Here is an 11,224-nt window from a genome sequence, read left to right on the forward strand (position 1 = left end):
TGTGTGTTGGGGGCTTCACTCAGCATTTGGCAAACTCCACAAACGTAAACCAGTCGCTACCGGTGCTTTGAAGGCAATAGACACCTGCAAGCGCCTTAAGTAAACAGCAACGCCTGTGTATCTCCACAAGCATTTTCCCAGGCGCGATCCCTTTTCGCTGCCCATCTAGTGGTAGCATCGACTCTTGTTCAAGGTTTTACAGCTTTTAATTATCGGAAAGCTGACCTGACTATTGTACGAAACCTGACTCCCAGTCGTCCAGCCATGGACTGGTCACTGTCATGGACTGACCGGTGCGTCTGGACGCGGTAGCTTGATACGGACGTCAGGTGCTCAGGCTCTCTGTACGGCGCCGTATACAAACAGTGCGCGTATTTGATAAACGAGTGGAGTCAACGTCAAGTGATATAGATGAGCTGGACGGTCGGTTCACGACTGGATCGCCGGGCAAAATCTACGAATGAGGCGGAAAACGGCGGAGCGAGACCGGGGTTAATAGTTCAGCGTTGCCTGATGTTAATCCAGTGGTCGAACGGTCCGGCGAGCAAATAAAGAGACGACGGCCTCTTGATTTGGGCGAGAGTGTGAAATGATGAATCACTTGTGGCTGCTCGACCGCTTTAGAGTGTTTTCGCAGCGTTGAAGCTGTTGTTGAATACCCTGGGATACGGTGAACTTAGCGTCGGGGCGTCAGTTACTGCTGAAACGAGAATCGTGCTCAAATAGGTATTGTTTGTTTACTTTCCTGGTGTTGTTATATAATGCCGGAAGCTCGTTTTCAACGCAAGTTCATGTTGAAGCTCCTTTTGGCTTGTATCCACGTGGCCAAAATTTCTTATATATTATGTTTCCAGCGGCGACTCGACCTTGTGTGCAGATCATTTAAGACAATCACGGTATTTGGTCTTTCGACTGCAAGGATGCATTTTTCATTGATTTTTGTAACTTGGAATGCACAACTCGAAATCACAATTTCGGAAATTTTTAACCTGCCATTCTAGTTCTTGTTGCATTTTTTTTCAAAAAAGCACTTCAGTTTCTGTATCGGCATTTTACAATAATTTTACAAACTATATTCAACACTAATCTTTGCTGTAAAAATCCCAACAAGTTAGCTTATATTGTATTTTTTCTTGAAACAGTAAAAATATTTTATAGAAACTTCTTTGCACATTAAAAATGAGACTTAGGATTAATTTCTTAAATTTTAAACTCAAATAACTTCGATTACGTCCTGTATTGTGAAGTAGTCGCAAAGCAGTTAAAACACACGAATTATAAGGCTTTTCAATTTGTTGTATGACGGTTTCAAGTGGCATCAGCATTAGCTTGTTATATTGAAGCACGTTGAATTCTACAGTCCATAACGTTTGTAGGCATATGGTAAAGTTTAATACTAAAACGTTATGATAAAAAATATATAAACTTGTTTGAAACTCCATAAAAATGAATACTAAGACCACAAGGAAAAAACAGTTTGATGGGTGGAAAGTGCGATTAACCACAATATAATTTAAACATAGCTTACAATTTTTCCTTTAAACGTTGTTGCATTTAATCCACAAGCAAACTAAAAATGTTATCGATTTATTGATCATATTCGCGCAAACCAATTTGTTGTACCATTCATGAAGATTATTATCCGACATTTTTTCTCAACAGAAACAAAGCGGTCAGCAAAAAAGCAAAAATAAATTTCTTAAATAAAAAACAAACCATTTTATAAAAGACGCGTTTATAATATTTTTGTCTGTAAATTTATATTGTTGGTTTAAACACATTGACTGCTTTTTATATTCCGGGTCTAGTAAAAAGGCTGAGACTCTGCAAAATGGCAGTTTAACTTTAAATGTTAGCAACCACATCTAGCCTTGAAGTCGTCTACTGCTCACGCTGTCTAAGCTGCACAAAATCTAAGATACATCAAACTTTTGTGTAGTTAAAGAACCAGTTCCGCAGACAGTAGCGCAAGTTAGGGACGAAGGTGATATCTTGTTACAGTCGTCAGTTTTTCATCGGACTGTACGCATTATTAATCAACGAACGAAGATTGTGTTTTGGGTTGTCGGACGCTTTTTCCGCTCTGAGAATTTGAACAAAACTTTATGCTACCGTGGGTTACTGACAAGCTCATGGGTCATGGGAATAACCTTAGCAGTCTTGTTTGTAGCGTAACAGTCTTGTTTGTAGATAATTAATGTGTAGTTTGACCCCAAGGTTAGGTTTACATAGCCGCCGGAGTTTTTCGTTTTCTCGAATGTAGTCTCCTTTTACAGGTATCATCTTTGTTGACTTCAAAAAGGAAAAGGATACTAGATTTGTGTAAAATACAGTGAGGACGTTATTGTATCGATCTCAAAGATTTTCGTGCGTTGCGTTTGTCCAAAACACACAATTAGCCTTGCAATTCTAAAGCAAATGGTATTGGGTGCGACAGCGACTATTGTGATGAAAAATTAAAAACGATCGATCCCTTCGCAAACAGTGTTATTGTTCTATTCCGTCTTCAATACCCAATGGGATTGCAATTTTACTTCAATCACGACAAACATACCAAAAGAAAAGTTTATTCTTATAAAGTACCTCATGAAAAAATACCATCATTTGCTGTCGTTGGTCTGTTACAGCAACATATACATACAATTGCACACACGTTGAAAAAACAATCAAAGTGCAACAGCACTGAGTTATGAAATCCACGCTTTGGCATTACAAAAACAGTGTTGTTTTCTTTCAGTGTTTTGTGATATGAAACAAATTATTGGAGTTGTTTACTGGAATGCATGCATGTCAGCGATATCTGTCGCCGAAAGTAAACTTGCTTCTATCCAGGTATGGACTGAAATATCCAACCAAAGTTTCACGTTATAGTTTGTAACTCGCTTTGCATGACGGAATTACATGCGCTGACCCAGAATAACCTTTCGTCAGTTGGATAAACCCTTGTCATTAAGTGAGCTTAAATAGAATATCAGTCACGCGACTGCACCGAGGTAACGTTCGGTCGGAACAAAACTTGCCTAGGACATTAAATTCATCGTTTCGTAATTCTCCTGCAGTGCCAACAGGAACATATTTCAACTTGTGCATTGCGGTTCTGCAATCTTGTTGCACTTGCTCCACCATGTGGAAGTCTAAGTTGTCGCGCCATTCCCGCCAGGTGGCACTAGAGTTGCGCGTCGTTGTATATGGATCGTTGATAATAAGTTCACGCAATTTTTTGCGTCCACGCAATTTTTCCTTCAACATTTTTCTTTCCACTTTGTAGGCTCTCGTGTCACCAACAAGATTTAATTGTCCCTGTGTTAATACATAAGGGTTTTATGTGACTACAAAAAGCCCTACGGTATGGCGCGATTTGTTTTGAATGTTAAACTTCGCTCACATTTGAGTTTAATACACAGCCAATAATAGTTTTTTCATGCGATCAAAAACATTGTAACTTACAAGATAGGACTTTTTTAAAACTTTTTTCTTTGTCCTAACAACAAGTCCATAAAAAATGTTTAGTTTTCCGCTTGCCGGATGGTAAGAATAAGTTTTTTGACTTCCGAGTGTCTCAATACACTTGCCTAAAATACTTACATTTACCCCCAAAGCATGTCAAGTTTAGTACCGATTGATACCCCATGCCATAGAAAAAACAGTATTTGGTGAATCTCTTTAAACTTCATGTGACTTATACCTCTGTGTTGGAAGTAATCCATTTTTCCATTGCTGTGGTCATGCTCAGTCCAACGAACTTGTAGATTTCGCTAGCGATATGCATTGGACGTTGACATACATCTTCATATCTTTAAAATTGACAATTCACTTAACATTACGTTACAACACATACTCGGATTAAAAATCAAACCTATTCAATAATATGCATGCATCTTACATTTTTGTATTTGTTGAACGTTTATTGGTGATTGAACTGCAGAAATCTTTACCTTATGACTTTGTATTTTCCATCGAGCCAAGTGTTTTGTGGGTCAAACCCAATATCCAAACTGTTTTCCATTCTTTCGCAAGTGACACCGATTGCTTCGAAACCATATTTCCCCTCAAGTTTCTTGCGAGAACCAAGAACCCCTCGAGGATCACGAACAAGATGTAGAATCTACACAAAGAAGTATTTGTTGTATAAATGGCGGTCCTGCACTAAACCTTGACTTCAAAACAACGAAACTGGGCGACGTTTTTAGCTACCAAGCACAGCGTTGCAGACAATCACAACAGTTAATGTCAACCAGTTTCTATTTGGTCTGTGATGTAGAAAATCTGTAGTTTTCTGGTCAATGCATTATTACCCATATAGTGGTCTATGCATGAGGTTAACTGTTAAATGTTTGTCGAAACATTAACATTTGATCAAATTAACATGCCGAATCGGAGTTGTAAGTCGGATCGAAGTCGGGTTTGGATTAAATAAAACGTTCGGGTCTGATTTCACACTGGACAACATTTTTACCCACTTTTCTGGCATAAATTCTTACCAATCCTGTATCAAAACTTGTGCAACCCCAGTTTAAAGGCAAAGCATGTCATTTGATGCCACTTCTACCACAGTGCTTATTTGCATACATCCGGCTTGACATATACTTTTATAGTACAGTACATCCGACCTACTAACCTTAATATCCAACGAAGGGTTTTCAAGTAACGGTTTCAAGGTCATGAGGTCGCAAATCCGAATAACCTTGATGGCGGTCAAGTGAGATATTTCACACATTTCTGATGCCACTTCTGAATCAACGGGATCACATTCCCAGCAAGCTTTGGGAATCTTGCAAAATTCTTCTGAACACATTCGTTTTGACTTCTCCCTGCAAGGAAATGCAAACACTGTCAGTCTTCGCGGCTTGTTGCCAGGGAAGTTATTCAATAGTACAAGACTGCGACATATCATCATCAACTATTTATCAATACAAAAACGAGGGTAAATACAAGAAAGCAATAGGGACATTGTAAATACAGTTGTCTTTCCGCTTTTTCACAGTGTTACGCACCAACGCTAGCAAAGCATTGTTAATTAGGTAACTACAGCACAGTACAAAAACATCATAATCATGTGTCATTTTAACTTTATTTACTATAATTTATAACTAGAGATGGAAGCAGTGCACACTGTTTCGATCTTATAACTGAAATATTCAAATGTATCAATCAAGGGGTAAATCAATCTCTGTTTATCTATTCTGTATCATTGGCAGCACACGACGTACCGAAAGCAGAAGTTTTGCTGCAGACATAAGTTCGCAGAGGTATAATCGCTTTGTTTTCTTGAACCCTTGTCAATAGGCAAAGAATCCTGATTCGAAATGTTGCATTGAAACAAGTTTGTGAGGTATTCAACACGAAGTGGATCGTCAATTTTGGCACATCCATATCCGAACGGCAGAAGTGGCTCGAAGTGGAAAAATACATCAGGACGTTGGTTGAAGAGTTGGCCAAAAAATGTAGAGCCAGATCGGTGGCTTGTTAGAATTATTACCCCTAGTAACAAAGATAAAACGCTGAAACAAACTAGAAGAGTGGCTTTCTGATATACTTCCATTTTATATATTCTATACGATATTTACCAATTTACTATACACATCATTTGATCTACACATATGATTGTTTTTGTAAACAAAAACTAATGGGTCCCCACACGCATGTTTGTGCGGATTTACGGTAAACAAATGTTGCGGTGATTTTTACATTCTTAAGGACAAATTTTTAGAAAGCATTAACCCAACAATAAAAAAAATTGTTCGTATTCTTTTTGCACTATTATTGTCATGTAATTACAAAAACATTAAAAAAACGTAACAAAGACTTAAATCTAATCTCTTGCTTTAACCCAGATATAGTCCTCCCAAGGTCGGGCAATTTTTTTTAGAAAGCTGTAACAGTTGTGTTACAGACACTTTAAATTAAAAAGCAATTTGCTACAAGTGTATACATAACAAATTGTTTTTCATTTAACTTTGTTTCGCAAAATGAGTACCATTGACCTGTAGTAACCTCTCAGGGTGCACACGCCAAACGACTGTTTGACACCGTTTTCAATAGCACGCCGTCATTCGTGTTCAACAATATTGTTAAGCCTAATTTATACATGCCTTGAGTATTGACTCCTAAATTGATTGTTAAAAAAACGCTACGTTATGAAGAAAGTTCTGAGCTGTGTTTGTAATACCGACTAGTTGACCTTAAGTAACCCGTGATCATGCGGCGGCCAACCTGACAGCGAGCATTTAAAAAAACATTTATTTGGCAAAAAAGTCAAGTTAATTTTTTCATCTTAACTTTTATTAACAAAGTTTTTCTTGACATATACAAAACCGAAGCACGGTTATTAGGCTTAAATCACGTCATAGGTGTAAAACCTTCGCCAAAACTAAAAATGTGAGTGATAACTTAATAAAACGACATAGCATTGCTGTGCAAAACAGCTGATTTCTAATCACTGAAACGATGTCTCGTAAAACGTCTGTCCGACGTCAAGCTGAGCCCTCCCGCTATCGTAAACCAGTGAGTTACTCTCTTGGTACTTCTGCCTACAGTGTCTTTCTTGACCAAACGAGCGTTAGACACATTTACGTTTCGGGGGCCTGTGGGTGAATCTCTGGGTCATACGGGGTCAAAATTCACATGGACCATCTTTAGACCAATATCTGTAATGTGTGTAAAATTGAAAAAGTTTGAACCATTCTTTCTTGACCAAAACGTGGGAACAAATCCGCGCAAAAAAATTCACGTTTTGGGGTGCTGTGGGTGAACCGAGGGATCAAACGAGGTCAACATTCACATGGACCATCTTTAGACCAATACCTATTATGTGTGTCAATTTGAAAAAGATTGAACCATTCTTTGTTGACCAAAACGTGGGAACAAATCTGCGTTAGAAAGAAAAAAAGAAAAAAAAAATATATAGACAAAAACAATATGTGTCCCCTTCAGGGAAGGGGACCCATAATAATATATAAAGATAAAACTTATCCTATTAAGGCACAGAGACTGTAGAACCCATAAATGTCTTTGAGATTTGTTGCAGTGTGCAGAAGTTGCTATATAAAATTTTGAAAAGCAGTTTTTGCTGCGATTCCGTTGGCGATAAAAACGGCACAAAAACATTGTGATGCAGAAAATTACCGAACTGACTGAGGTGAGAAGGTTGATTTATTTGTCCAAGGCAAGCCAAACTACACTAAGGTTTTTCCACCAGTCATCTTTTGGTTGTTATTAACGGGCATGTGAAAAACATTATCAACCAGACCACTAAGTCCGCGCAGTTTCTGACACAATACTGAAAAGTCTGTTAGTAAGTCAGCCGTGGTTTCCGCTGACGGGCAAGTTAAACACAATGCCACCTTAACCACTAAGCCCATACCTTTTCGTCTTTCTTGCGATTGCTGGACATGTTCAATCCACGGCGTTTGCTTCATTTTAAAGTCATTCCTTCTCGTTGGTGTGTCCCCCACACTTTGCATAGCCTCATACAAACATAACGCTAAGAATGTGATAACGGCGGAGCGAATCGTAAAGTTCCGGTAACGGCGAAATCTGCAGTTCTGGGGTATAGGAAATCCTATTCTTGACATCTCTCCTCGAAAGTTATGCATTCGAATGTCGTTCACCCATGGGTTACCCGGAGTCATTTGAGAACAGCGCCGCCGGTTGCGGGGGTCGTAGCACAGGAGGTTATCCAGGTTTTGTCCTATTGTTTTCTTCCGGCATGCCGCGCCGCATTAAATTGTTATGGAACTTTCTTACTGTAATACTGAAAAACAACACAATATGTTATAAGCAGGAATGTATTCAAGTCCAAAACTATAGCGCGACCTGGGTTCCAACCCAAAAATACAAGCGTGTAACGTGGTAACCCCTATAACTCGAAATAAGCCCTAAAGTAAACGGAATTTATCATTTAAACGCAACCGATTTAGAAGTTGGGTGCGAATTTAGACCATTGTTTTCCAACTTAAGACCAAACCAACCCCGACTTACAGCTCTGCTTCCAAGCCAATAAAACAATATAATATTATTCGAAGTTTGTGATTGTCCAGCTTGATTACCTAGCGTAGCTTACATTTTCTGATGACACTACATACCTGCTTGTTGTTCAACTAAATATCTGCATTAAAACGTATTTTTCTTACCCTTTATATATATATATATGTCCTTTTACCTCCAAACGCTCCCTTTCTGGGCACGTACCACGTTAACTACTTTATTCAGTGCTTGTTAAGTTAATCACGCTATTCAGTGTAGTAAAGTAATTTTGTACTACTAAAGGTAATGTAGCGCTAACATTATATAGTTCGTTCCTATATACACCCAAATTGTGTAACCAGCATATCATTTAACAGAGACACACTGTATATCAAGGTCGTGTTCTCTGACAACCGGAACTTTAAATCGACGCTTGTTTTGTTCACTGCAAGCCTCAGGGCAATGCGCATGTGTTTAAATTAATGGCGTTGTTATGACGCTACATCCGTGATAACACAATAAGGCATGAATTGTTACAATGTCGGGTTTCTCTTGAATAAAGCTAAGTTACTAAATCATTACGCGCCTGATCGGTAATAAATTGAAACTTAATGAATGTGCGTTCTATTTGTGTACAGTTATGAAGGTGCCAGTTCTAAATGTGTACCACACATTCTTGACTAAATTTTTAACAAAGCTGTTTGTTCATTTATTCGTGTTTACCTTGAAACTTTAAACTTTATGAAAATGTATTATTAGTATTTTTTTCCATCCCACTTTCTAATAGAGGAAAATATGTGTACCCTGCCTATAGCGGTGTCTCATTACCTTGTTTGGTCACAGACTGTGTAAAATCCTTACAATAGTTGTTAAACCTTAATGCTAAACAATCTGCAAAAGTCAAATTCGAAAAGATTAAATATCTGCTTGGGGTGGATGAGATTAAACCTAATTATGTTAGATAAACAATTAAGTTCACCTAAACTTAGACGTTTGGACCCCCTAAAGCATTTTCACCGACACCCAAGAGGTTTTTGAACCTCGTATTAAAATGCCCTGGTAAACGACTGCACTATACTCATCTACACGACGAAAGCAGCTTATTTATCCAACTATTTTTACGGTAAAAATACAAAACGACTCAGGAAACTACGAAAGTAAAATGCGACCTGTGTTGTTGGTCAAGCGTGACGCTCTAAGTATAAGGCTGTGACTTTAAAGTGCTTTACTTGGTGCCCACAAGCCTTTCTTCGGTTGACAGACTTTAAAAACAAATGTAACCCTTCTGGTCTACTCGACCTTCGTCCATTCAAAGTCTTTCCTGTTTATAGCACCTACACTTCAAACTGACCTTAAAAGCGGAGAAGTCCTAATACTTTGGTCAAAATCAAAGATTTCGTTTGTCAAGTTCGTAAGAACTGAAACATGTAATGTATTGCTCTTAACATGGTTTGTAGCTGCCATAAAGAAAACCTAAATAACAGAGAACTATTTGATGCCCGTAATTCCAGACTTTAATGTTTACCAGGCAAATACGGATGACAACACGGAACCCAGCATTACACTCGAGTGGTATTTAAACATTGTTAAATGTCCAAGTACATTGATTTTTATTACCAAGAAGGTTTCTGATGCAGAGAAAACTATCGTGAACTGAAATCTGAACGTTTAAAACTGAAATCACTAACGTAACATTGCTAAGGTTCATTAGCCTGATAGTAGAAGCGTCTGAATAAACAGACCGACATTAAACATAACTGTTGAGTGACTGTGAGCCTTAACTGTGTAACGATGTGGATTAAAGCTTGGTTTCCTTAAGACTGGTGTTATAAACTGAGTATCACTATCAATGCGCGAAACAAAATCCTCCTTTGCTGAAGCTGTCTGTAGAAATGCCCACAGCTATAGCGTTTACATGCCTGACTGACTTTGCTTTTGACAAGAAACCTTTTTTTCTGTGTCGCCGTCTTCGCCAACAGGAGACGCGAATTACTACAAAGGAGAAATGGTTTTGTTTCGTAACGTTGTTCGCTTTGTTTTTTTATGTTCCACTATGTCTCGGTTAATCTGTACATCCTCTGATGAGGTTCTTTCTGTTCTTTGTATTTGTAAAAAAAAGCTAACCCTGTCTGTCGTCCATCTGCAGTCCACCTCTTACGCAACGCTGTGAGAAGTGCCTTTTGTAGTTCGGTGGTAAAACTACTTGCTGTATATCAACGACTATTTTCGCCTGTGATTATCAACTTTAGTTTTGAAAAAACGGTCTAAGTCAGGTCTTTTCACCCTTTTTGCTTTGCCTGTAAATATTCCTCAGTTTTTTGAAAATGGAAAGCCACTTTCGCCCACAAACGTAATCTGTATTGTGTGAAAGTTTGTACCGCGTACAGAATTGTTCATCACGCCTAGAAAAGCTTCTATACTTTGTAACCGCTTCAGTCCACTGACAAAGGCTTGTTTTAAGTACAATGCAAAAACCGAAAAGGGTTTACCAACATGCAACGAACGCTTTGTGCAACAATTCCCTGCAACCAGAAAACAATCGATATCGAAACTAATCGATTTTCGTTCACCACAATTACTTGTTTTTGCGAATCGAGACCAACCAATGCAATTAACAACAAGTTCAACCCCTTTTTGTGTTTACATTTTTTCATTAGCTACAGTCTTTGTGGGATCAGTCAATTTGTCGCAAAGAATATGTCGACTCCCTTTCCTTTAAGCCTGCAGGGGTTCCCAACCTTTTTTCGATCTCGTACCACTTGGACGCTCTGTTCTGCCACGCGTACCACTTCTTGCAGAACAACTGATTTAATCGAATCATATTTTATTAAGAAGAAGAATATTGGCCTACTAAAATAACACTAAAGCACGGCAACTAAATTTAATGATATTTTTGTTTTTGTTTACTGTCCACCAATTGACCGAGCAATCATTTGACATAATCAACGCCAACTGTCCGACAGTGTTGTACGGTTTTTTCAAAGCAACTGTGCTTCTTGTTGACAATTGACATGACCTGTTTGTAGATCGTAATGATACGAAACAACAGAAATAGTTACGTAACAATAAGAATAGGCTTGGGGATTTTTTTGTAAACAAAACCAGATGAACAAAATATAAAGTTGTGAATCCAAATTTTGTAAAAAGAAAGCTACTCGCGTACCACCTGAAAAACCTTCGCGTACCACAGGTTGGGAACCCCATGCTTTAAGGCGATAACAGCACTACCATTGTGTAACCGCATATGAATTTCCCACTT

General features: G+C 38.4%; 1 protein-coding gene across 1 annotated transcript; it reads right to left on the reverse strand.

Annotated features, from left to right (window-relative positions):
• Nucleotides 1-2,551: 2,551 nt before the first annotated feature.
• Nucleotides 2,552-8,864, reverse strand: LOC145218776 (carbohydrate sulfotransferase 1-like). The gene is made up of 7 exons (XM_080086179.1): nucleotides 8,794-8,864; nucleotides 7,364-7,753; nucleotides 5,211-5,481; nucleotides 4,619-4,811; nucleotides 3,936-4,105; nucleotides 3,686-3,794; nucleotides 2,552-3,300 (listed from the first exon to the last, which is right to left on the reverse strand). The coding sequence occupies exons 2-7, from the start codon at nucleotides 7,629-7,631 to the stop codon at nucleotides 2,950-2,952; spliced, it is 1,362 nt and encodes a 453-aa protein (XP_079942305.1). The 5' UTR covers nucleotides 7,632-7,753; nucleotides 8,794-8,864; the 3' UTR covers nucleotides 2,552-2,949.
• Nucleotides 8,865-11,224: the final 2,360 nt, after the last annotated feature.

Source organism: Phallusia mammillata, chromosome 3, assembly GCF_965637545.1.
Source record: "Phallusia mammillata chromosome 3, kaPhaMamm4.hap1.1, whole genome shotgun sequence".
Classification (NCBI taxonomy): domain Eukaryota; kingdom Metazoa; phylum Chordata; class Ascidiacea; order Phlebobranchia; family Ascidiidae; genus Phallusia; species Phallusia mammillata.